Source organism: Pomacea canaliculata, linkage group LG5, assembly GCF_003073045.1.
Source record: "Pomacea canaliculata isolate SZHN2017 linkage group LG5, ASM307304v1, whole genome shotgun sequence".
Lineage (NCBI taxonomy): Eukaryota > Metazoa > Mollusca > Gastropoda > Architaenioglossa > Ampullariidae > Pomacea > Pomacea canaliculata.
In genome coordinates, this window is record NC_037594.1 from 8,450,102 (window position 1) to 8,477,578 (window position 27,477).

At 39.1% G+C, this 27,477-nt stretch overlaps 2 protein-coding genes and 1 long non-coding RNA gene across 4 annotated transcripts in view; 2 read left to right on the top strand and 1 right to left on the bottom strand.

Annotated features, from left to right (window-relative positions):
- Positions 1–1,018: 1,018 nt before the first annotated feature.
- On the top strand, positions 1,019–3,071 carry LOC112563945. The gene is made up of 5 exons (XM_025238419.1): positions 1,019–1,208; positions 1,763–1,939; positions 2,328–2,477; positions 2,735–2,854; positions 3,067–3,071. Exons 1-5 carry the CDS (start codon positions 1,130–1,132, stop codon positions 3,069–3,071), a joined length of 531 nt encoding a protein of 176 aa, XP_025094204.1. The 5' UTR covers positions 1,019–1,129.
- A 9-nt stretch (positions 3,072–3,080) lies between these two features.
- LOC112565288 lies at positions 3,081–5,520 on the top strand. The gene is made up of 4 exons (XR_003099384.1): positions 3,081–3,244; positions 3,498–3,603; positions 5,127–5,212; positions 5,322–5,520. It is a non-coding gene; the product is annotated as an uncharacterized LOC112565288 (long non-coding RNA).
- A 625-nt stretch (positions 5,521–6,145) lies between these two features.
- The window catches only part of LOC112564851 (excitatory amino acid transporter 1-like), a 38,054-nt gene continuing 16,722 nt past the window's right edge, over positions 6,146–27,477 (bottom strand). For both annotated transcript variants that reach the window (XM_025239924.1, XM_025239923.1), the window contains exons 3-9: positions 15,687–15,729; positions 15,205–15,337; positions 14,524–14,710; positions 14,106–14,339; positions 13,593–13,787; positions 11,799–11,933; positions 6,146–11,133 (exon numbers count right to left, since the gene is read on the bottom strand). In XM_025239924.1, the coding sequence (XP_025095709.1) occupies positions 10,968–11,133; positions 11,799–11,933; positions 13,593–13,787; positions 14,106–14,339; positions 14,524–14,710; positions 15,205–15,337; positions 15,687–15,729 (1,093 nt within the window). In that variant the 3' untranslated portion in view covers positions 6,146–10,967. The remainder of the gene's footprint in view (positions 11,134–11,798; positions 11,934–13,592; positions 13,788–14,105; positions 14,340–14,523; positions 14,711–15,204; positions 15,338–15,686; positions 15,730–27,477) is intronic.

Below are 27,477 nucleotides of genomic sequence, written 5' to 3' on the forward strand. Positions count from 1 at the left end.
AAAACCAACTGATCTGCATAAACGTGCAAAATTTTAAACAGCCATCCGGGTGGAAAGATTCAAAAGAAATGGACAATAAGAACAAATGAAGGATGGGCTGAGATTGTGAGACACCTTTATATACAGGATTGGCGATGACGTTGAAGAGTTCTTAGGTGTGATTGAAAAGTGACAATGGCTGCCGGGGACCCGAGACATAATACCGATTTATGCATGCGTGGGGCTAAATTAAACAGACTGAGGTTTGTTACCTGCTACAGGTATAAGAGAAAGGATCTAAGTTCACTCAGCGCGAATCTGTAGCCTGGTAAACAAGTATTGGGTCGACAGAAGGCCGTCATGAAGACCCTCCTCCTCGTACTCGGCTTGGCGGACCTGGCCTCCACCATCGTCGTTAACAACGCAGCAGCCAGGTGTCCTCTGACAGATGCAGAAGCGGAGGGTATGTAGCTCTTCATCATTGTAGTGTATACTTGCAGCTCTCCAACAGCTTTGTCAAACAGGCGTCTAGCTTTGCTTTCTGTCTTGTTTCCTTTCTCGCGTGTTGGCTCGAACAGGGAGGAAACGTTTAACTCGGTCCTGACGGCAATTACGAAATTTATGAAGTATGTAACTCTGTAAAGAATATATTCCAGTTTTGAATCAGGGGTTCAGTCTCTAAAATACCAGATAGTACTGAGCAGAAAAAATTAATTTATGTGATGGTTTGTTATCAACAAGCTCCAAGGCTGCCGTTCAAAATTAAACCAGAGTAAAAATAATTCCCGATATCTAAACATTACAATGTCTCAAACTGATGGTGGAAACTGATTTTTCATGAGTGACACTGTGATTTTAAATGTAAGAGGTTGATGAAACAATATTTATAAATTTAATAGAGTTCTTGTTTCAACTTAAAGTTTTAATAGTTACCCTTTGGTTTTTGCAAGCAATGTTACCAAAAAGCTATTCAAAAATAATATGGGATTAAGAAAGGCAGACAAAGTGTCGGTGTGTCTGTGTGAGTCATCATCTTGTGTGAACTAACAGATAGTGTGGCGCCCTGAAATCACGCGGCATCCACTTCACGGCTCATCCGACAGAGTGCGCTGCCTTCGTGCAGTGTGATGGCGTCACACGGGCTACCGTCATGGCGGTGCCAGAGGGCACCATATGGGACAACGTTGTCAGCACACCTGTCCACCTGCAGGCCGGCAGTTGCGCTCAGAGTAAGCTGACATCCCGTTCTGCAATCAGTGTTTCGGTTGCTTTGTCCTATGCTTATTATATCCTATTTATTCATCAGGTTCATGCTGCTTTCAATTTATTTCTGAAATGCTTCATTCCAATTTTTGTTAAAGCCTATTGCCATGCTGTCACTCTTCGTTGTGACACATTGCTTCGGAGCCAAATCTCAATCATTTTGTTTGTCAGTATCATGCTGCTCGTGCTTTTACACACAAAAAGAAACAATAATTGAAAATCATGCATGAAATCTTTATTTCACAGACCAGCTACATTGAAACGGCTTCTTCTTCGACTGACTTATTTTGCATTCTTCGATCCTTTATCCAAAATCTTGAATTCTCGATGGCATCGCCCCCAAATAAAAATTCATTCAGCAGAACAGCCTTTCAACCTCAGCATAGTAAATTTGTCCACTCCTCGCAATGTCTGTGAGAGAAAGATTAAGTATATGAAAATAATATAATGTTACAAAGATAAGAAGCTATAATCTCAAAGGTTGTAGACGTACGTACGTTATCTTGCTTATCACCTCTAGGTCCCTGCACCACGCAAAGAAACATCAGTGACTGCAGCTCGTGTTTTGGATACCTGACATGTAAGAACAACCAGGTTGTCTCCGCTCGCTGCCCGGATGGCCAGTCTTTCAACAGGACCCGATCCCAGTGTGCACCGGATGTAACGTGCGTTAAAGGAGGAATCGACGCCACTGAAAGTAATTCTTCTTGTCTCTTGATGTCGTGTCTGCAGCGAGATGTCACTTCCTTGCTTACTTTAAACTTAAAGTTATATATATATAGATATAAATGGGGTATTCTAATTTTGCTCCGGTATCATAAATATAAACATGTCTATTTTTAAACTTAGCTACGTGTAATGCATATAAACATACGCATTTTCGCGATTAAAAAAAACCCCAAAAAGTTATAGCAAAGGAAAAGGACAGGTAGCTAAACATGTAGAAAGACTGACTGACATACACAGAAATGTGTGCGTGCGCGTGTGTAAATGTGTAGCTCTCTCACTTGCTTTCTTGAGAAGAGAAACTAAATCACGTGCAACGGAGTTCAGTCTATTTCAATCTACGTTTTCTGCCACAACAGGGTTAGTGTCCTGTGTCCAAATCCCAAACACCAACTTGTACAGAAAGACAGCTGTGCTGCTCGGCACTCAGTACAATGTTGACGTCAGCTGCAGCGCGGGAACCGTCATGAACACCACCATGTGCGTTTGCGTCAGCAGTAACGTCAGGAGTAAGCGATTACGTCATGTATAAGCAATTATTGAGTCACTGAACGAATGTTATTTAAGAATGAAAGGGTTCATGAATGATATGCTATGCCAAGTTTTGTGAATTGTATTTAATCAAAACAAAATCACTACGAACTGGCTATGGTTCTGGTTCAAGTACTAAGAACCCATTTGTTGGTATTTAATACCATTTCTCCACCTTTTTTCTTAACAGAATATAATATAAAATACAAGTTTCTGTATTTTTTTCTCTCTCCAGTATGCCCTATCACTTTGGGGGATATTCAGAATCTCAGTTTCAACGGTAGGACATCTGCATACACCATGGAAGCCTTGACACCAACGAACTCACTGGTGACTTCACCTTTAATATCACTGGGTAAAACGCATTTATTTTGTCTTAGTTGATTTCCTCTTCAACATATACCTGTATTTTGTCTTTTTTTTTTAGCTTTGTCATTAAAGAAGGAACACACACACACACACTACATATATATATATACTTCTATATCTCACTGCCTCAAGTAACGAGCTAGAAAAATATAAGCATGACGATATATCATACTTACATCATTTGTTCTCTTCTTGCAGCTTAACCGTCAGCAATACTGTGCTGGGAGTTATTTCTCTTGCAAGCAATTCTCGTGCAGGCGAACCTGGATGTGAACGTCCGACCTTTGAACTTGTATTGGACACTAACCGGAGAACTGTGATCCTAACAGTAGTCACCGTGGAGCCTAAGACAACATCGGTTTCAGCACCAATTCCGGTAGATTGATTGCAGACACAAAATTCAGCCACTCTCTCCCTCTCCCTCTCTCTCCTTTTCTCTCTCTCCTCCAGACACTCATTTTCTTGCTCTCTGATCGCAAGCACAAGTCACAAACACAAAAGTTAATCGTCGCCCGAACTCATTCGTGATAACACATTAAATTTGTATACTGTATAACTTATATCTGTTCTACTATTTTGTATGTGTTCTTCTCATCGGACTTTAAACAAGTGGTGTGTATGATTATAAGTGTTTGCAGAGCACGACCACGGTGAACGAAATCCGGGTTGAACGACGGGGAGGCACCATCACTATTTTTGTTAACGGCATCCAAGTCATTCAATACGATGGTCTCGGTAGGTCGTGCGATACTCTTGTGTTACTAGTCTCTGAAAATGACTTTTAATCGTTATTAACAAATATATACGGAATAACGGTGTGTAGATAAGAGATCTCTCATAGGTTTGTGGTTTGGTAGCAAGAGCACATTTCAACAAATCTTCATGGAAAACCCCTCAGCGCGGAAAAGATCTGTATCATAACTTTCTTGACTTCAAAAAAGTCTTCGAAAGTATCTGCACGAGGGGTAGTGGCTCCTGATGAAAAACTTTTAAACAAAAGAGGGCAAAGTCCGAAGCATTTATTCGCTATACGCCAGTTCTGGAAGCTCTGATTTGCTCAAGGGAAAAGTATAAGAATACTTTACTACCACTACTGGAGTCTGGCAAAGATTCAGTTGTCTCCAGTGCTATTCAACCTCTATTTGGAGAGAATCGAGGAAGATACAATGCATGAACAATATACCTCTGTGTTTATCAGGGGAAAATCGCCAAGAAACCTTCGCTTTGCTGATGACAAAGACCTGAGAGCAGGCAACAAGGATGAGTTGCAGGCTGTCATAGACAGACTCGCCGCCAGTGTCAACACATGTGGAGCATCAGCACGGACAAGAACATAACAGTGGTCAACATTGTCCGGCAAGTAAAAGCAGAGATACATCTGAATGGCGTGCAACTTGAGAAGGTACAGAGCTTCAAGTACCCGGAAGAAATATTCTCAAAGGACTGTACTTGCCGGCCAGACATTCGTCAAAGAACCACAGCAGCAATAGCACCAACGCCGATGCTTAACAAGATATGGGGTATCCGGAGTATAAGATTCGAGAAGAAATTGAAGCTGTACAAGTCCCTGGCTTCTCCCATCATGCTGTATAGCTGCGAATCATGAAACCACGGTAACCAAGAGGAAGGAAAGATTCGAGAATTCTTTGTGAAATGCTTCGGAAGTCCGGTCACCACCCTGGACAGTCCCAAGGAACCTCTGCTGAAACCGTCAAGCGGCAAAAATTGGTTTGGTTTGAGTATGTCACTTGGCATGACACAACAATACCTATGACAGTCTACCAGGAATGTGTGAAGGAAAGATGTCGACGGGCAAACAAAAAGGTGGTGGCTGAACATCAAGGAGTGAGCAGGCCGCCAGGTGGGAGACCTACTATTGCTGCGCCTCATCCTGTCCCCTCCCCTCGACTACTGGTCGAATTAAGACAGAGATCCGTGCATGATTAAATTGTAGACTGCGCTTCGCTAAACTCGAACAACTTTCAAGAAAGTCTGAAAACTGATTTCTCTTTTAAAAACATTTTTCTACAATAGGTGTTACAATTTTTTTTGATATTTGCTCAATTATATCCTCCAGGGTATAACTTCATGTACTTGTCTTCGTAGGTGTGTAAGTGTGAGTTTGTTTACGTCTGTCTTCATAATTATGTTTTTCTCACACCCACCTTCTGTTTATGCACGTTGTCCTAATGTCAAATTTCAAGAACTTTTAGCACAATTCAGTGAGTCTCTATTGAGTCTCTATTTTTTTTTACCAGGGACTGACCGTCTAGCCAGTACCTTTTGCGGCCTGGATATTGGAAATTCAAATAAAAGAATCAGTCTTCAAGGTCAAATAAACAGAGTGAGTATTTATTGCTTCAGCTGAAGAATACTTAAAAATAATAAACTCAGAGCACACATGCTAATATTAGAGTTGCCTTTTTTCTATAATTGGAGTTTTTCTTTTACAGGTGAAACTTGTGAGGGAATGCTAGTCATCGTACTGACCATGCGACTGTAGTAAGAGGAAGCTGATGATTTTCCCCAAAATTACTGACTTCAAATTGTGTCTTTGTTTCCAAGCACTGTCACTGCAATTTTGTTTTTCTGGAAACTTGTTAAAAAATAATATACTGATGATATATCATTCAAACCAGACAGCATGAAAAGTAAATGATGAGCTTGACTGACTGTTGTTTTCTGTGTTCAACTGCATCCGTCAAGTTAGCATTTCTAGCTGTAACACGAACTACATATACTCTGCTGTCAAAGGTTTTCAAAGCTAAATTTCCTTTCATTAAGTTAAAATAGCTTGCATGCCTCATTCATTTAGCCTGCTTTATCTGCCCCTAACCTCTCTGAATTCTTCAGGGATAAGAGCATGAAACAAAGACCCTGGAGGCTGGCTGCGAATTAGTGATGCTGTCTAGTCTACGGTCTACAGTTCTGTCTACAGAAGTCATGTTTGGACTGTAGGTATTAAGCGGAAGAAAGCAAACCCTGAGGGTACAGACTTACCTCTGGCTCATAACTAAGGCCTCGATTGTCTTAGCTGTGTAACAAGGGCCCAGGGTTAGCTCCCCTGTTAATTTACCTCCCCTGTCGTCCACACTAACCTCTCTAAAACTGACCTTAGCGAGGTTAACGTATATTACGAGCGTTATATGTGTGTTTGTTTGTATGTGTGTTTGTTTGTATGTGTGTGTGTTGGAATGTGTGGTGAGGTGAGAAGTAAACACCGATCCATTCTTCTTGATCGTTCTCTCTTTTTCTCTCTCACGCACTCAACTCATAATTGTTTTTGTAATTAGGAAGGTTTATTAAAACTAAGTAATGAACAATGAGCAAAACATGTCTACATGTTGTTAACATCTACGGGGTGTTAACGTCTACATGTACACATCGTCGTTGTGAACCAGCTAATGCATCTACCACAACACACACAGGATTCTACTCATCTCTGTAAACAATATCCATGGAGAAAAAAGTCACAGTCTGCAAAGGTACAGTCGTCTAAGATCTTACACTTAAGTTGAATGCCTCTAAGTTTAATCATAAACATAAACAAGCAAAACTGAATACTATTTTTATCTGTAAAACTCTTAAAACTTTCAATTGCACAAACGAAAGAACATAGAAATAGCACACATACAGACTCAGTACCAAGTGTAGACTTTTGGAATATATTATAAAAAGTGATAACAGACTACAATAAAACAAAAACAGCGTCGATAGAATTTTTAAATTATGAATTGTTTTTCAATAACAAAATCTCTGATGTGTTTGAGTATATACGCTTGTTCACCTTCAGATTTATATAACGGTTGTCTTAGTAACAGATTCCATTTTCCAACAGAGTCACAGTATAGTTAAATCCTCTAAGACACTAAATGGCATTTAAACTGTACTGTTGTTTTAATATAACTGATATATATATATAACTTACAACTGATAAAGAACCAGCATGAAAACAACAGATGTAATTTTAAAGTTATTTGCACAACCCATCAGCTTCATAACAAGAACAATGTCAACAAATAAAACTGGCTCTAATGTAACGGATGCGATACATTTCATATTCTAGACATGACAATACCTCCAAAATCCAGATTCATCCCTTATTAATTAATGAAATCTTTCTAGTTTTTCTAATTTAGCGATTCTAATGCTTAAGAAAGACCCAAAATAAATTGAGTCACAAAAAATTATGCCATGTTTAGATGCTGTTTATAGTTCTCGGTTAATGAAGGAAGCTTGATTAACATAAGCAAAAAACAACTGTTGTTTATTCAGAAATAAGCTTAATTTCCAAGCCTCCGTTTCTCCGCCACTAAATGTTTTCTTAAATAACAGACACTTGAAGACTTTCATTATTTATTTACTCGTGAGCTACAGCAACTGAGATACATCATTCACAAAAATACTAAAAGCTCTGGCACGCTACCTGCAACTCATCTACTTTCAGAAATCGTATTCTATGATATTCTAGAAACATTCTACTGACTCTTTTTTGTCCACCATATATGTATACGAACATAGAAAACTCTATCAAAATCTATATTTGAATTTATTTGACTAGAACTAACATTGTGTTCACACGATGATGAATTTTAATATAAAAGTGTACAAAAATTATTTTACTTTAGATTTCCATCACAACCATGAAAATTTACCAAGAAATATCAAGATCTCTACACAAATATATGATTATATATAAGCATGTATATATTAGCTGATCTAGCAATAACATCTTAAAAAATTAGTCTCCGGTACTACCTGAAACAGACTTTTCGGTATTTTAAAATGGGTGATGTTCGATAACAAACGCGAGTTTTATCTAATTATAGATTAACTGATTAGCTTAACACCTGCCCGCTGCAACGTCACTTCCGGGAGCTATAGGAGACTTCAACGAGCCAATCGCCGTTGGCTACACGCGTGACACGATGGCGCCAAACGTTCTCTGGCGGCATGTTGGAAATGTTGCAATGGCCACAGAAATTTGAAAATATTTCTCGCCTTTAAGTATATTGACAGATCTTTAAATAAAAAAGAAATCAGCTTTTGTAAATATCAAGGTTTTACATTTTCATAATTTACAAATGGGAAAAATGACGCCGCTCTCAATATATCTTGTTGCAGCAGAAACTAATGAGAGTGGTTTTAATTAAATTCAAGAAAATGGCTATCGATGAGCGTGATGATGGTTTTTATCATCTGCATTAAGCTCAAAAAGTATAGCGAGCACCGATGTTAAAGATTTTCAGTTTTCCCATAGTTTAAAAATAGTAATTTCTGCGTGGCTTCTTTATGAGGATGGAGAGTTCAACGACCCTTGTAATGGGAAGCCGAGTCGTGACTGTCATAATAATTGATGAAAAATGTATTGAAACTACCCATGCATTTTAAAATATGGCAAGTGCGTTTTAAACTATAAAAAAAACCCTACGAGAACGGTATATGATTTTCAGACAACTGGAATATGAGAAATTATGATTCATGGCTTTAATATTGAGAAGGACAGCTCGAAGTGGGAATTTCTTTCCCCGACACGTGTCTGCATGCGCGCGTGAGTTAGCGCCTTGTGTCCGTGCGCTGAATGTGCTGACAATACTTCACACAAGATTACAATGTTGTATATTCAAGATATATGACTTTTGTGCATTAATGAACGCAGGCCTACAGAGAAGTGCACGCGGGAACGTCCACGCGGAATTTTTACACGCAGTGCAAGAACCAGACGAGGGCTTAGTGACGTCAAGATAGTACATCTCAGGTAAATTACATGCAATTTTAGAGCACTTATTCACAACCAGTGTGGCAATGAAACCTATGCGAGAAAAATAACCAGAGTCGTTTTAAAATCATTTACACAGGACTTCGTGCAACACGTCTTGGTAAGCTTCTTACAAATCTGAAAACAGCAATATAACGGAAACGGTGCAGACATATCTGCTATTTAATCTAGACACAACTAAAAATATTCTTTAATCGTTTACAATCTTATCAGCAATGTCAGCTGATGCTGCAAACGAAATTGCAGAACTAGAAAAGTTAGGTGAAAACGTAAAAAGCATACAATCGACTTTGCAGGCTGCTTCTCTTACTAAGCGCTGGAAACACAAGTTAATTTTTATTTACATATTTACAAGTTGCTTTTCATTTACACATGTATATTCAAACAACGAAAGTAAAACAATATTTAATTATATCTGTATGTTTAGTTATATTTATGAGTTGATATTATAGATTAACATCGCCATAACCTTGTAATATTCATCCCTTTCACATTTTCATGACAAAGTTGGAAATGCTTTCTTCTTCTCGGAACATTCTAGCGAAATACAATAATGAAAGTTACAAAAGATAGTAAATCAAGAAATGCATTTGACACTGAATTCTATATGGGATGTTAATAAGGAATTGGCAGTAAACAACATTTTGCTTTTAAGCCTCATGCGATTTTATGCAACCAGAAAATGAGTCGTAATTTGAAAATGGAAAAAAAAGCGAATTTCGTTTTACACAGTTTGGCATACAGAATATGTCAAAAATCAATTTTGAATCATTTTCGTAATTAATTTGTTTTTATTTCTCTGGATAACTACTTTCATTCGAGTCATTGAACATCTCGTTTATTTCATCGTATTATTTGTGTTCATTGCCTTTTCGTTATTGGCATATTCGTTACAGGCAGTGGTGCTTGAGGGACGTGATGATAAACGTTCTTCCTGAGAGAGGGACCAGTAGTTCGTTTCTTCAAGTCCTGGCAAGGATATATATCAATGTCTGTCTTGTTAGTTTTCAATGCCAGACTCTTGAGCTCCCTAATGTTGCACATTTATAGTCTTGAATGGAAGATCGAATAACTGCAATTTCCCCTTCATTTGCAAAGTCTGACTCTGTAGAAGACGTGTACCTTGTCTGAACAGTTTTTTTTCTTTTCCATCTTTTGTTGTCATGGTTGGCTTGACAGGTTTTGTCATCAATGTCACTGATTGATACCACATTTATTATGATGATGTTTCTACTTAGTTTCTGGAGTATCGGCTATCATGATTTTTATTATTATTATCACTCAAAGTTTCTTTAAAAGTTATAATAGGCTGGTAAAGAACACAAATCTTTTGTAACATTGAATTTTAAAATGTTTTTCACAAACTCTTTTTTGTTTATTGCAGTAAAAATCTATTATATTTCGTGCGAACGATGTAAAATGTGCAACCTGCTTTAACTGAGTATTTATATGAGTTTTTATTTTAGGCAGACAGTTATGCTCGACGTGTAAGATATAAAGGAAGTCTACACTGACTATGTAATTTAATACTGACCAATTAAAGCGCAAATAACTCAGTTTAATTGCTATCTGGCTATTACCCATTCAACTCTCGATGGTAAGAGCATAAGTAAAGCTATACATGACTGGCGGTACATGTTCTTGTTTGGACATTTCCTCTTGCTCTTCCATAGCCCGTGTGTACCTGTACTTTAAAAGTGTTCGTTCATTTTTGTTTTAAATTCTACTTTAATTGAACATTAGTTTACATTCTTAGAGTAACGGATCTTTTAACATGCATGTATGTCAATTTGTCTCCCTTTATATTTCCTTTCTTCGCAAACAAATTAACTGTCGGTTCTACAATTCTTGTATCTTCTAACGGTTTTCTGTGCAATGAAGCACCTATTCCGTACAACAAATGGAGCGGTAAGCCAGAACGCTCACTTATACTAAAAACAGATTCTTGAAAAAAAAAAGTTCCCATAGTGCAAACGGTACCAGATTAGTCTTTTTCGAACGATACGCCGGGACAAGAAAACCGTCGATCCCCATTCTAATCTGTAAGCTCTTCTTAAACAGTTTCCCGACGGTCATTTCTGCGCCTAACAGCCCAGACCAAGATCAAAAATAAAACTAAGTCACCTCAGTTCATTTTCCCCTGCGAAACACGTTTAAACGACCGCAGGCTGAGCAATGCTCCTTGTGAAATCCAACGTAAATAAAAACGCTCTTCAAACTTCTTTCCCACCTGCTCCGGCAATGGTAGTCTTCGTGTTCTAGACTCTCAGAAGGGAGTGGGATACGCGTGTCGGGGGAGATGTGGCTGGCCGGAGGCGACTTATACAGCCGTGATGGCGTTGCCTTCTTGGCCATTGGGGACTTTGGTTGCCTCCGTTTCGTACATCTCGTGGTCAAGCGGAGCCAGCTCGTCCTTGGAGAGGTGGTAGACAATGCCGGCACCCAGACTGTCTCCCATCACGTTTGTCATGGTGCGGAAGCGATCCCTACAGGGGGAAAAAAGGTAGATGAAACCTTGGTAGCAATGGGCAATGTTCGTTTATTATATGACTTCTCAGCCTGTAGGAAAGGTTTCCTAGTCTGAAGGTGATAATTCGATTTGCTGAAGACTTCATAAAGTAAATATATTCATGACAGTCCTGACGTCTGCTTTGTTTGACTCTTTCTCTATAATTATAGTGATACTTGCAGATGTGCATCTTGAGAAAAGGAAGGGTGTATTTACAATGTATCTTGAAATACGCTTGAACTTTACCAGTCATTAGAAAAAAAATTCATCCCGCTAGACCTTTAAGACACAGCTACTAAGTCACTTAAAAATATTGTAATGTATAGCTTTGAAAACTTCCCACAAAAGTAATTACATCTGTATTAATAATAATCATAAATGCAAAATTTGTAAAGCGCATACTCACACTCCTAAGGAGCATGCTCTTAGCCATTAAGAACAAAAACGAAACATAGACAACATATCAGGGACAGGAAAACAAACAAATAGCATATGAACTATAAAAGAATAAACAACTGTATTAAACGGAAGAATAAAATCAAATGTAGAACACACAAAGAGGAGCCAAAGAACAAAAACAAGAGCTGAAGTTATTCAGACATTTAGGAGAGAAAGAAGAAATACGAAGAAGAGAGGACTTACAAGAACCAATCCACAACGATGATGAGCGTGACATCATCAATGGGCAATCCCACAGCAGCCAGCACAATCACCATGGTTACAAGCCCAGCTTGCGGCACTCCGGCGGCTCCCACGGATGCTGCAGTGGCTGTGATGCTGCAGGACAAGAAGAGAAAAATATGTGTGTATATATATATGTACCTGTGAGTGTACGTATGCGTACATTAATGTAAATATGTATGAATGTGTTTATGCATGCTTTACAAAGATAGAAATATAGAGGACTGTCACAATGCCTTTAATTCACCGTTGTAATCTTAATCATATTAAGTGGAAAGCAGGCATGCTCTCTATCTTTCTCTCTCTCTCCCACGCACAGACTTCGAATGAATACTGTTTGAGGGACAATGATACAACGGCTATTAATTATTAATAGCATTTTCTTTCTTAGAGATTCACATTTCGTGTTTGGAAGCATTGAGAATTAAGTTATCCGACACTGATAAGCAGACGACAGTGTCTTTGAGCGACATTTCAATTTGCTTTCATTAAAACCGTTGCTTGGTCCCAGCCGTCGGGCAAGCTGATGGCATTGTTCAATACGCTTCGGATTGGACTGGAAGTAATAAAAGGGGGCACAATCTCTCTAGCCAGTCTTTTCTGCTTCAGCTGCGATGGGATCAGTTTAACGACGCAGAAAATTAGGTCTCTGTAGAAATACTGTACAGTCTGTAGCAACAGAACCACGAGGGTCAATGAGAAAGATTGGCTGTGTCGTTGTACCTTGTTTTTCCTCCTCCATTGGAAAGATTAGGTTTCGTTCACACTTCTCTACTTCCCTCCCTTCTTTGGTGCATCTGCATTACTTGCGCTTGCGCATTCAAGGGTAAACAATGCAACACCAAGAACACTAGAACCCTTTCGTTTGGGCTACACCACCTGGGTGAAAGTATTTGCATATTTGGGAGGAGGCTTGAAGATACGTTCACACTTCAATCGCCAATGGGACCTCATTTTCCAGAACAGTTCCAGGCTCATCTTAAGAGGTGTTCTAGAGCACAGTCCAAACCACCACCAGTGCCCGGGGAATCAGCCATTGTATGCAAGAGAAAAGCCCAGATCGATGATGGAGGAGACACAAAAATCAAAATTTAATTATCTCCCTTTCGCAAATGGTGGACGACGGAACTTAACACGATAAAATGTCACATCTTCTTTGTTCATCAATCAAGTCTGCCGACCACCAGCGGGATCCGAGCCATTTATCGAGGGATTTGAATAATCAATTATTTTGACAGTAACTTTGAGCCTGCGAGTAGAGTTTCAGGGAAAAAAGCCATTAATATAGTCACCAAACGGACACACCTTGGTCCAGGGGATCGGGGATGAATTGCTCTGGTCGCATAGTAACAATCAAACGACTTCCGCAAAATGATGAATGATGAAGCACAGCACACTCACATGAACATGAACACTATCTTCATGGACTTTAAACTTTGTCTGTATGTATCACTATCGCTTTCCCTATCTCCAACGTCTGGATGTCAAAATAAAAATATACCCTTGATATTGTGATGCAGTCAATAAAACCTTAATGATATTCCCAAGTCTTCTTGATGACACGACAGAAACCGTGACAATGTCGAAAATCCACAAGTCGTAAAAACTAAAGAAGCTTTTGTTTGTTTGTTTTTTAAGACAGGCAAACAATGAACTGCATAATTAAAGTATTCAGCATGAGTCATTAGCAGTGTAGATACAATCATTTATTTTATTCCCCCAATCACTATTCAGTCTGTGAATAGCCTAGCCTACCTGATGGTGACGATCTTCCCCATGTCCATGTCAGCGCTGTTCACCTGGGCAATGAAGAGCGCCGCCACTGCCTCGTACAGAGCTGTGCCGTCCATGTTGATGGTGGCGCCCACAGGTATGACGAAACTGCTGACACGGGGGTCCACCTTGTTGTTGTGCTCCAGACATTTCAAAGTCACGGGCATTGTGGCTGAACTACACACAAACACAAACATCAAGATATCATATTATCTGGTTTTCTTCTTCTCATTCCCTTCTTTTTCTACCTACCCATCCAGCCGTCAGGAACAAATACGAGCACAACTATATTTCCTAGGATAGAAAACAAACCAGAGGACACAACTGAGAAAACTTTTCTTCGTTACTGCTTTGATAAGACCAGTCACGTATACACTTCAAGACACATGCTCCATTATTTATTTCGTTTTCATTGCAGGCGTTGGAGGATGGAAACAAAGAAGAATGTTTTCGTGAAGTCTCACGATATTTCCAGAGACGCCTTCCATTGCTTACCTTGACGATGTCCCGAACGCTGTTGCCAGGGCCTGTGAAATGCCCGCTATGAATTTGTAGGGATTTTTCCTGACGGCGAGGAAGTAGATTCCCGGCAAGACGAGGGACCCGTGGATGAAAAGACCGACAAGGACGGTGATGAAGTAGAAGCCGACCTGCCCCAGCAAGACACTGAAGTCTTCCATCTCCACGATTTTTCCGGCGATAAGAAAGGCGACACCTATTGGTGAGTACCTTGCAAAATAGAGAATAATGGTCACTGAAAAGTAAACAAATTAAACAGTTAAGATTTTATGCTGGTCATCGGTACACACTTACACACACATTTTATTTCTCTCTTGCATAAGACCTTACAGGGATGGAAACCCTAGCTATTTCACTCTGACGATGAGAGCACGGAGGCTCCATGGACACGTACCAGAGGAACACCTGGAAAAGCTTCATCGTCACCTCCACGACACACTGACAGAAGTCGAGAATAGGGCGACCTCGCTCCCCCATGCGGCCCAACATGACACCAAACAACATGGCGAACATGACGATTCCCAGGACATTAGGTTGCCCAGTGCTCCCCTTCTTCGGCACCCACTGATACAGAACTTGAGCTTCCAGGGACAGAATAACCGACAGTGTTAGCGGGAAGAAGGTATTTTTTTCTACATTCCTTAAATTTCTATTTTATAATATCGTAATGAGAAATGGGAGGGAAAGATGCAAAAAACGTGTCTCGTGGGTTTTTGGAAGCAAGTTTGAGTTTTGGTTTTTTTAAAGAGTGGAATGAATAAAGAATAAAATAAATAAAAATGAATGACTTAATGAATGAAAGAAAAGAAGAAAGAAATATACATATACTGATGGATCTTTAAAAAAGAAATAACGATAGACCAAGGGAAGAGAAAGCGAGACAGAGAATTTACATACAAGTGGGCAAAGAAGTATAGCAATGACTTGACTAACATGTCACAGAAAAATATTTTTCTTTTTATTCACATTGTCTGGGTAATTTTGTTTTACATATTTCTTCATATTCATAGAGTGAGATTTTACAATTCTATGAGAAATGTTTATTGTGGACGAGAGAATGAGCACTGAGCCTTACCTGCTGTCACGTTTTCTGTCAAATTTGTGGCCATGGTGGTCATACTCAGAAACTCGGATGTTACATTGGTGGCGTTGACCGCTATCTCCACCTCGTCACGCCTGATTTCCTCCCGAACCTCGGTCGAACTGTACTATAGGATTGATGAACAGCAATTTATCTCGATGAACAAAAAGAAACCCCAATGACCAAGAGACATTGTATACAAACAAGAAAGATCATATTAAATTGTTCAAAAGCTGAGATTTCGCTCTTTGAACACACTTCTGTGTCATTTCCGAGGTATTGACAGCTACAATGCTTGAAGAAGGATTTACAGATGGTATGACTGAAGCGTGGCCTTTGGATTTATCATTATCAGAGAAAAATGAAGAATCTATTCGTTTATATAATCTACCACCAAGTGGCTTAATGTTTTATTGAATGTTTAATATGGCATTTGTTAATGCAGGTGAAGAAACCTCGATGATATGATTACTTACAGCGTCGTAGCAGGCCACAATAAGGTTGTCAGGAAACATGTTCCTGGAAGCAAATATAACGATAATATTATAATAATGTAGTAAGATTATCGATGAGATGTTGACATTTTGACTGTACACAAAATTTAAGAGACGCCAACATAAAGCAGCACACAAACAAACAAACAAACAAACAAACAAACAAACAAACAAACAAACACACACACATATACATACAACAACAGACATTTTATTTACTGATGTTTACTACATGTAACCGTACTGATTCCCTTTTTCTATAAACAAAATAAAAATAACTGATGACATTTTCTTTCGTGATACAAACGGAACACAGATTTATTTTAAATCGTAAAATTTGATAAGTTTCATTGAGAACATAATTATGAGATGTGATGAAAGCAAGCAGCGACAGAAGATAAACCTCTCCAAACCCAAAACACAAATAAAACTTTTGTTCTTCACAAAAATTTTATTCAAGCAATATTTCAACAAATATTGGATCTGCTTTATTCACCTTAATCTTCTTAATATTTCCGAAGAATTTTTGTTACAGAAAGCGATCTAAACTTTGACATTTTGTTTTTGTTATGGCACCAACATTGCTTTTATATAATAAGTGTATTCTTAAAGAAAATTTACCTCCAGCGTTTTATTATATTATGCATGTGAAAGTTACAGAGCATCATTCTGTTTTCTCTGGGGGAAAGGAATCGACCGATCATTCATGGAACATGTCTTTCTTCCTAATTCCCACAAAAGCTCATAAAATATTGACACTGATAAACCAGTCTATTCCAATGCCTCTGAGGGTCTGTGTCTGTCACGTGTATCACTGACTCCTGTAAAGTGTGTTGCGCTTCAGTTGCATGAAGAGAAGAGGTCACTGTCGCAACATTAAATGTTTATTGTGGGTAGAGTGAACAGCGTACGAGTAATCTTGAACCGGGGTCACACAAAGTTTTCTGCACTTACTGCAACGATGAGTCAGTCTAATGTAATATTTTATTTGAGATTAGTGTTATGCTATCAGCAAACAGCAAAATGAAGAGCTGGACCAAAACAAGGCAAAGTTCAACCCCATTCAGTCAAATTTCACAAGCTGATTTAATAAAGGAAAGAAGAAATATAATAATGGCTAAAATTATCCTCTTTTTAAGACCTCTGGGAGAGCTGACTCACCTCAAGGTAAAGTTACAATAATTATTGCTCTCATAATTCTTGCTCTCAGACTGGCCTTCATGTCTCAGACTGGCCTTCATGTCTCAGACTGGCCTTCATATGTCATTCACGAACTTCAGAAAATACAGGACAATCCGCTCCAAGCAAAGAAACGGGGCCATGTCACTCCTCTCCTTTGTTCTCTGCGTTGGCTGCCCGCTCATGCTTGCATTCAGTACAAGTCGTCTGTGAACTGATTTGATATCGTGGAAGGCACTTGTCCTCCCCACTTCCCCGAACCTCTCTTCCCCTACATCCCCACCTGAAATCCCCTTTTGTCTGATCAGCACACCCTGTCTGCTCCTGTCACCAAGGCAATAACGAACAGTCGCTGACTTTTTAGCTATGGTGCAGCCTTTCTCTTTTGATATTAATAAAATAAGAAACAGGTTTAAGATAATATTTTTGATGTCATGAAATTTTGAAATGTATTGCTTGGTGGAAGTTTTACATTGTTTCCATGGAAATCAATGTTTACATTCGTAAGAAAATTTTTCTAGTTCACTATTCTATTGATATACCCATAATAAGACAATTAAATTCTCTGCATGAGAAGTCACCTCGTAAGGCTGCGTCCCCTCTGTAAACAAGTTGAGATTTTCTCTCTCTCTCACACTCACACACATACACGCGCGCTTACACACATACACAAATTTCCCATCATGATCTTTTCCTTTTATACACCCCTCTACCACGGCCTAATTACTATTGAATAATTGATTTGGACATCCTTTACTGAAGATAGCTCAATCAGGAGACTTCCTAGACAACAGACTTGCAAGATGGATCCGAAGAACAAGGACTACTGTTGTCAGCAAACTTTTCTCCGCTACGTAGTTTGAAAATAAACATGCTGGGTCGGATGTGGATTGTACTAATACAGTATCGTCAAATCCCTGTACGGGGGCTTTAACAAGATCACTATTATTCATGAAAGACACTCTTAGTCATGCTTACTGTCTTAAACACATTGAATTTATATAAAGAGACAAACCACATCCGGGTAGTGACAGACGCTGGCTACAGACAAACATGAAAAATATCAACTCTCTTCTGAACAGGAACGCTGGCACATCTATTCGATAGAATACTTTACTCTGGTCTTTGTGAAGGATGAAGAACGAATAAATTAAAAGTATAAGCCCATTTCCCACGAGGCATACGATCGGTGAAAGCTTCACTGAGCTGGTCCGTCCCCTGGCACTTCTGCCGGTGCCAATCCTTTTAGCGACGGCCACAGACCAGACCAATTACATCTGTGGGCAGTTTGTAAATGCAGCCAGGTGTATGACCTGTACAGAAATCCGAGCTAATCGTGTGCCGAGGGCAAGTCACGAACAACGAATATGTCAGGGACAACGGGTATGTCACGAACAATGAGCATGTCACGAACATATGTCTTGAAAAACAAATTTCTCACAAACAATATGTTCATGTCACGAGCCACGGGTATGTCATAAACAGTTCTAGTCGAGCGGAATTGCATTTCGTATGTTTATATGAACATTTCAAATCTCGATGTGAGCGTTCAGACACACCCTCTCTCTTACATGTCCTCTCTCTCCCCTCCTTGGCTCAGTTTTTATCACTTTTCTCTGTTGCTTTCTCTTTACATCCGGAGTAACTTGCAATAATACACCGAGATCTTCTCTCTGGTTCTTAATACCATTCAAGAAATAATATTGTCGTCTGTCCTTTGCTAATGTCTTATCCTGACTTTCGACAATGGTTATTGCAGTTTGTAAAACTTGGCGGCAAAACACAGAAATATTTTACAGCGCCATTAAGCAACTGGAAGTAAATGTCATTTCTTGTAGACAACGGCTGTAAAAGATTGAGAAAAGGTAATGGGAACAGTTTCTCGGCAGTGAAGACAGAAATACAAGGTAGATGCATCAAATCTTTTTCTTACAGGTGAGGTTCAGCCAGGTACTAACGTCACTGCTCTAGAGGAGACCCACGAGAAAAACATGGACGACCTGCGTACCACGCCTAGACAATAGTGCAGGTCGTCTTAAAATACTCTGAAAGAAGAAAGTACAAAAACTCTTACTTATATAGAGAACTACAGAGCTAGCGTATCCATTTCTATGTAAAAAATATATGTAAACTTAATACGTCAGGTTTTAGTCTATATATATCTTTATTTAGCTAACGGTTTAATCTGAGTTGCGTATGTTGTTTGTCCACAGATATTTTCCGATTTTTATCGCTAGACCTGATGTTCAAAGACCCTCCAAAGACAACTCCACTCGGTCTTTGAGAAAGAAAATCGAGACCATGATAATGATATTAACAGATGCAGTGGAATTGCGATCGAAGGACGCTCAAGAAATAATTTCTTTTATTGTGAATTTTTGAGAAAAATGATCTCTTCTTTTTTTTTTTTTTTTACTCTTTTTCTAAAATCAGTCCAAAGATTCAAGTGTCATGCTTAATTTATGGATGGTGGGTAGTGTGAAATGAAGGATGGATGCTGTCGAGCGACAGACGAAAATTCTGAGGGGAGGGCACTCCCGTCGCGCAGCATCGATTGTCTCTCCTATTGCCGGCAAGGACGTGACGTCAAATGTCCGACTCGGATTGCGCATCAAGAAGTAATTGAGTTAGGCGAGCTTCTGGTCACCGAGGGAGGTAATCACGATGGTCAGATGGGAATCCGACACTAAAGCTTTTCTCGCACAAGGGTGACATTTGAACCTAGCCTTATGTCATCCGCGCTTTTATGCACTCGGTAGTCCAGGAAACGTTTTCGCCGAAGCGTCGCGAGTCTCTCACGCTTTTAGCGACAAAAAGAAATACATTTAAAGGGCTACAGAAAGGCTACAGTGACCTTAACGCACACGTATCACAAGTTCAAAACAGACTTTAGTCAGAAACACGGATTTGATCCTTTGTATTTGCGTTGTCTCAGAAGTTAATTCTCTCTGTCTTTTTGAAGATCTAGTAGAAAGCATACTCTTGTTTGTAATGGATGAATACAGCATACGTTCCTCCCCAAAAAAGGTTGAACCCCTTTCCATTCTCTCGTTAAACATCTACAAACATTTACCATTCACTTTAAAGAAATATGTCACAGTTTGTACACAACTTGGAAAATAGTATCTACCAGTGAACTATATACAGACGTTAAAAAAAATTGTGTCCCACTAGGTCTTTAAAAAGCTCGATAATTCTAGTATGGTTTTATTCTGCGGTCTATGTCACTCGTAATCAAGTTTCGTTTTGTCGGTCGAAAATCGATCTCCTCAGAGGCAGTGTCCTTCCTCCGCATCATCTGTGTTGAATTCTCCAAACATCTGCCGAGTCTAATTTCTATTTCCTTTCACTGATTTCATGCATTGAACAGTCAACGATTGACATTTACTGTCAGTAAAGGCTGATCATTTTTCTCGAAAAGCTGTATCGTTTTTATTAGTGCAGTAAAGTAATAAGCAATTCTCGACGTCATAAACAGACCTGCAAGCACATAACTACTGAAAAACTATTTTAAAAAAAATTCAGTGATGGAAAACATGATTTCAGTGGAAGGTTAGTTGTACAGCAAAAGCCCTTTCATAAGCTGTTATACTGCTCTGTCCTCTAGAGAAGACCCTGCCAGAGGCCAGAACGTTTTTGCCCCGCGCCTGCTCGCAAACAGCATGCAATTTTAATCCATCTGATAGGGGGCGCCACCATTCAGGACGTGTTCAGAATGAAATTAACTTCCCCGCGAAACTCAACCCGCCAGAGGCGCTCAAACACGGCTGCAGCATCCGCTTCCGTCTGTCACCGTTGCAGTCTGTTTGTGGAATAGCCAGATGAGAATCGATCCGAATGAGAACTGGTCCACTTAGAAATGGTGCACTCGCATGGCGGTCAGGAAGTCCTTCTCGATGGAGAGCCTGGCAATTCGCAAAGCTGTACGCTGGCTGCATGCTGTTTGCATGGTTTTATACTGGAGAACGCTTGTTTTATAAGAACTATGGAGGAGAGGAAGGAATCGCCCAGAAAACCTCCCCATGCATCAATTTACTGACTGCAGCAACATTAAACTTTTAGGGCAAAGGGACATTAAAAACCATAGGAAAGAATGTATTCCAAACTTTAGGTCAAGTTTATTCGTAATTTCTGTTGTAGCTATATGGGTGCAAACCTACAAAAAAAAAAAAAAAAAAAATGTACGTGTACGTGAATACATAAATACCATAAAATGATGTTAAGGTATACTTCCAAGAAATCGAAATCCATTAAAATTGCGGTACGATAAATGTGTTGAAATGTGTTGTTGGTTTACTCTTTAAATTAGTGTAAGACTGGGACATTGGAAATTACAGATATTTTGTGATGGTGCACAGTTGGCGGTCCTCCAACACTACGTTAAAGAAGGGGCAGCAGTGTTAAAACTAACCGCTGCTTACAAATGTCAGTGAGCTGCATAATTCATCGTGTTAATGTGTGAATACGTTCTTGCTTTTGTTCGTATGTGCGCGCATCATTAGGAGATATTGGCGGACGATGCGAGTGACTGCCAGAGCAGAATAATTAAGACAAGATGAAATAAACGTTTCTCTTCTCTTCCGCCTTTTGTTTTCATCGACCAGCGTACAAGACCTGATGGAAGGAAAATCAAATAACAATGACACCAAAGGTCCATTAATAAGTCATTGCCATCGTTTCCCGCTTCATAATACGAAATGAAGGCGCCTTAGCTTTCATGAATTATTTAAATGGTTGTAACGGTTTCTCTCTCCCTCTCTTATCTGTCTCAACAGCTTTAGCAAAAGAAACCAGTAAATTTTGTAGTTTTCTATTGAACTACTATGAGATTCCAAAGTCAGCACACGAATTAAAGAAGACACATTAAAGAAAACAATGCACAGAGTGCTTTATGAATGCTCTCTTTCACGGACTGCTGAACAAATACAGGTTTGTATATAAAATACCAACAGACAAAATATACTTCTCTGCATTTTTATGAAATTCTTTTATAAATTATCTTTCTTGTTTTATTGTGCCTTCTAATCTAGTTGTGTTGGGAATTTATATTTTTCCTTGCATAGCGTTTGAGTTTAGTCCTTGTTACTCCTCGAGGTACATATGGCCACAACAATAAATTCGTTTGCAGATCAAAAGTTTGCTTCTGCAAGTGGTAACACTTCAAAAAGTCAGTATCCACCATTGAATCCCAACCTGCTAGGCTCACTTGCCACTCCCTTAAAATTTCCACCATTTCTGAGCAGTGACACCAGACCCAAGAAGACGGACTGTCGCTTCCTGTCACGTTTTGGCAACTTTCTATTTTGTAAACTGTAATTTTTAATTACTGACCAGCAGGCTGTCCCCTTCAGCTCCACCACAAAACTAGAGAGCTGTTTGCAACTACTTGAACAGGATTAACCTTTTGTATAAACGTTCCCCATATGCTTTTCAACCAGTTTGCGATACTCTGAGTTCTAGGGGTTTAGAACTTCAAGTGTTCTTAGCGAGCTTTCGAATGAACTCTTTCTTCAGAATCTACATCAATATCCTTGTCTTCGCTCTGGTCGCTAGAAATTAACGACAGTTCACCTCCGACCTTTCCCAGCGCACACCATCCGACTTTAAATACATTCGCTGAATGTCAGTCACGTAAAAGGACGTAATGGCTTATGCAAATTCAATAAACCATGCAGAAGAACTAAAAAAAGGTTGCTATACCCGAGGAAAACGATCAAAGAGCATGTTTGTCCTAAACGTATTAGGTCCTAATGTCCTGAACATATTGCTCCAAATTATCCTCAACATTCTGGATTCTTACTAACGAACAAGCAGGCAGGAACAATATTGGTGTGAGGAGCTTTACTGACAAAGAAAAGACCGACTGATGTCAAATGAGGTCTGAAGTTAAACTGGCTAACGGTGTACTGCCAAGTACAGGACATCAATTGTAAGGTAGTTCAAAGATGAAATTTTGTACACACAACTAGATATATATATACAACGGAAAGGTAGATAAGATGTACAGAATCTTCCTTGGCTTTTTTTAAAATCCTGAATATGGATCGGCGGGTCTGGAAAGTATTAGATCCTGCTACATGTTCATTAAGTTCGTGTCAGTCAGTTTGCTTCCACGGGTCTACCGGCAGACATGGAGATAAGCAGATGGTTAGACACTGCGAATAATCAACAAACCTTAATACATCATTAAAACAGAAGTAAAGTCAAGACTGTGTGTCTTTCGTGACTAACGGATCTTATGCCGAGAACATTCCTAGTCTCAGGTGTACAACTATAATGTGACTCAGTACACTCGGCATGAACCTGAAGACAGAATCTTTCAGGTGTTTGAAAGTGCGTTTGAGACGCTTTTTTTTTTCTAATTTCATGTTTTCATTGCATACTATTCAATGTCTTGACTTCAAGACAGCTGTATTAGGAATCACTTTAAGGTTTCTACATGTTTTGTTACAATTCATGCAATAAGTGTATTCCCAGAATTATACGATAGAAATAATAAACAAGGAAATTGTGTCCTGCTTGTTCTACTATTGTCTATAATAAAAGCAAAGAATGTTTCTATTGAAAACCCAGATTTATTCCAGAAATATTTTCTAGATAATTAATTTTCAAAATTTATAAAAACTTTAAACAAGAGAGCAAACATAATGACTTTAAATGAGTTGGTGCTACAGTTGTATTACAAACATTAAGTTTATTGACAATGGCTTTCAGCTAGGTTTTTGTGAAACAGGACCTTTTCTGACATATTTCGGTTTCAATAAAAAAATTAATACAAGCGAAATAACTCAGACAGACGCAAGACAGGCAAGGGAACGGAAAATGTCTCAGTAACTTACTGACACTTTAATAACATGAACCTTAGACCGCCACGGCGGAGCAGGGATGTTTGCCTTCATGAATTTAGCGACAGTCGACAATGGCGGGCCCAAGCTTCGATTCCTTCATTCCTTCGGGCTCGCACCGCAGAATCACACACTCTGCTTATTCAATCGACCAGACCCACGACGGAAATCCACCCATTAGCTGGGTAGCAAGAAGTGTGTTTACTGCTGAGACTGGAAGGTGCGAACAGAAAACTATGAAATGGATGCCAAGACGGTGGTTCTCTCTTCAAACCTTTGGCTGAAAAAACACTAAAATAATAAACTAAGATTTTGAAGAAATATTTTGCTCTCCTCTCTTCTGCCTAATAAAAGAAATTAGAAACAAAAGATGAACATTCTATATTCTACGTATAGGGGAAAACCAAATTAAAATTTAAAAAATAAAATAAACAAACACTGAATCATGAAGTAAGAAAGGTCAACTGACATTAAAGTGTGGGGTGAGAATATCGGGGTTGTTGCTGCTCGTTAATCATTTAAAGCTGTTGAATTATCGATTTCGCATTTGCATGAAATTTCTGTAAACGTTGGAAAATGAGTGAGTAGAGAAATGTAGCAATGTCTATCATTGAAGTATGGGAACGTACTTCGTTGCCCCCGGCAATGGTTCAGGACCAAAGCGAGAAAGCCAGACTAGTTCCTGTAATGCGATTGCTGTAAGAAGATCATGGAGGTCTCATTGTAAGAGCTGTCGCAAAACTCGGCAAAGGCTGCTGACAGCTGTCCTCATCGTTTCCCTATTACCCTTCCTCTATGGCAGTGCCATCTGCAGGATGCTGGCAGGGTTCACGTACGTCTTAGCAATGCACTTCACGTTTACATTAAAACAGGATGTCGCGAGATCAGCAAGCATGTTTGATTAACATGTCTGTCTGTCTGTCTCTAAACCTCGACATCTATCAATTGGGTGATCCGCCTACTAGCTTTAATAATTACTTTTTATATCCATGAATAATCAATTTCACTTTTGAAAGGACGTGAATAAAGAAAATATCCTTACTGTACGATTTCTTTCGTGCTGTAGTCATTTAGTCTTCATCTACCTCCTTGTTTGTTTACATTTGGTGCGGGACAAAGCATGAATGAAAATTTAAGTAGATAGAATTAAAACATACTAATGTTTTAAAAATGTCTTGCGTGTTTAAAAACGGATAGCACCCTGAAACCAACGGCAAAAAGCACTTCTGTGCAAAATCACATTTTAGTACAAACTGCCAGACTGATGCATAATTTCCCCAAACGCCAGTTACCAAAACAGGGCAAAGGGAGACTACCTTAATGATTACTGTATGTGAAGCACAGAAGAAAGATGGTCGTTTCTCGTCCTTATGCGAGGAGCCGATAGAAAATCTTATAATAGAGACTTAGTATATGTAGGATGGAGAGATGGAGGCCACTCTCATCCAATGGGCTGTGCGTTCAGGGACGCTGGACAGTCTGCTCAACCACAAACTACTGACACAAAGAAAGCTTTTGCCTGTTTACAGGCATATGTGAGTGCATATGTATGTGAATGTGAAGGCGTGCGTGTGATGTATGTATTATGTATGTATGCTTGTGTGTAGATATGGGAGAATAAACAAGTGGATCGAAGTTTAAAGAGATTGCAAAGAAACTTGTCTTGAATAAAATACATTGTGCTGTCATTCTTCTGTGTGAAGGACAGATTCTTTTAACTCCCAATCTTTTGCTTGACAGGATGAAAGGCTTTTACACTTAAAAATTAGTTTAATATCCGTCATTTTTGTACAGATATATCTGACATATCTAATCCAACTTTTTGAATAAGACTTGGCATTATTCGCTCCACTCCTTTATATCACTGAATGTTGTAGAAAAGTCCCTCCATCTGTTGTGCGCAAAACCTGACATTTTAAAGTGTAAAATTTACTCATTTAATTTGTTTACCCCTCGTCTCTCTCAGCGTCATTGTCGACTAGAGAGGGAGAAAGGATTCGTTACAAATCTGATCAGCAGAAAGGTCAACGTGGTCGGAAAATGCTGTTTACCCTCGACGGTCGTCCCGGTGATGGCCGCCATGTGTTGTTAGATGAGGAGGTAGTTCAGTGTGTTACATGGAAGCTGATCCTGGTTTTCATTTCCTTTTATTAGAGATGGTCAAGACTGATCTGAGTTCACCAAAGGAAAGGCGAATCCTGGACTTTTCATCTACTTGTTTAGAAGCTTAGTTCAGTTACTCTTTGTGGAAGGTGGTGGAGGTGTAATTGTTTGTGGTTTACTGATTTCGTGCCTTTGAAGGAATAGCCACTGGATGGTGTGTGTTTGGATTTCAGTCTCACATTAAGTGAGGACAGGTCTCAGAATAATAACACGTTAATACAAGGCTCTGTATACCACTAAGACTATACCACTATCTCAGTAGATGCCCTGCTTCTTCTATCCTACATCTTGTCCTACTGTTGCACAGGATGTGGGCTGGTGTTTCGCACACTCGACTTTTCAGAGCGGAAGATTACTATGGCTGAAAAAAAAATTCTCTGCACATCCGGGTTATCAGGGAATGTTAAATGAGATGGAAGGAGATGGCTGGGATCCGCCTTCCAAAGGTCGTGTCCCTAGGGCAGGTTTATCTTTACTTGCACTGTTGCCTGTATGTTTTATTCTGCTCTTATTTTCGCTGGCTGTATGAGTACATTCAGCATCACGTGTTGTCAAGAGATGCCATCAGAATATTCTAGATTCTCGCATTCATGACCATAGACCAACGGGAAATTCTTAGCCCGATATGTCACACATTTCGAGTCTTTTCTCTTGCTGCCTTACATTTCTCAACTCCCCGTGAGTGAGGTACCCGTCCAATACTTGGGTAGCTCGAGAAAGCTGCATGTCCCTAAACAGGTATCGAACTGACCCAGGATGGGACTGCATGCTCTGATCTCTGATATCGCCTTTCCCATTATAATAATTCCCAGTTTGTGTCTACACCTTCAGTGTTGTGGTCACTTTTGAAAGTCGCTAGTACGTGGGCGACTTGACTAACTTGGAACACTGTCACACTTTCACTCACCCACACACATTTATTTTCACTACATTTTCGTTTAGTGTTCTTTGATAATTATTTATCAGTTGTGTGATCGCCGTAAACATTACAATTATTATTGTTTATATACCGAGTTAAAGTGATCAAATACAAAAGGTACTTCCTCATTGGAACAGATCTTTTTCCTACGCTAATTAAGTAAAATATCCACGTTTATGTCTTTCATTGGGGTCACATCCTAGGAAAAAGTGGGACTTACTTGCAAAACCTCTGCAAAAAATCTCGCAGTCTCATGAATTTGTAATGCAACGATGCATTATTCGGTGATGAAGTCTAAAAAAGCAAAAAAAAAAAAAAAAAAAAAAAAAAAAAAAAAAAAATCGAATAAATAAAGTCATGAAGGTAAATCAATATACCGTACTTTAAATAATGAGAAAAACTTTCCATTCTGTTGTATCTGTCTCTTTTCGTGTGTATTTATTTACAAATAAATTTCAGCTCCTTTGCATCTGAATTTTTTTAAATAAATTTGAATAAATAGATGCCAGAGAGACTCAAGGGAGACAGTATGAACAGACAGAAACCAGTTTTATGGGTGAGATTTGAATTTTACGATCTCATGAAAAATACATGAAGGAAGTCCAGAGAGAAGTTACAAAACAGCTTTGAAAGGCAAATGGAAATTTGAGCTTATCATTATTCACGA

What these genes read in the sequence shown, in the direction of transcription:
- LOC112563945 (XM_025238419.1), top strand. Translation starts at nt 1,130, where the DNA reads ATGGCGGTGCCAGAGGGCACCATATGGGACAACGTTGTCAGCACACCT. An exon ending in GGCCGGCAGTTGCGCTCAGA is followed by an intron (nt 1,209 to 1,762) that starts GTAAGCTGACAT and finishes TATCACCTCTAG; the next exon opens with GTCCCTGCACCACGCAAAGA. An exon ending in AGGAATCGACGCCACTGAAA is followed by an intron (nt 1,940 to 2,327) that starts GTAATTCTTCTT and finishes CTGCCACAACAG; the next exon opens with GGTTAGTGTCCTGTGTCCAA.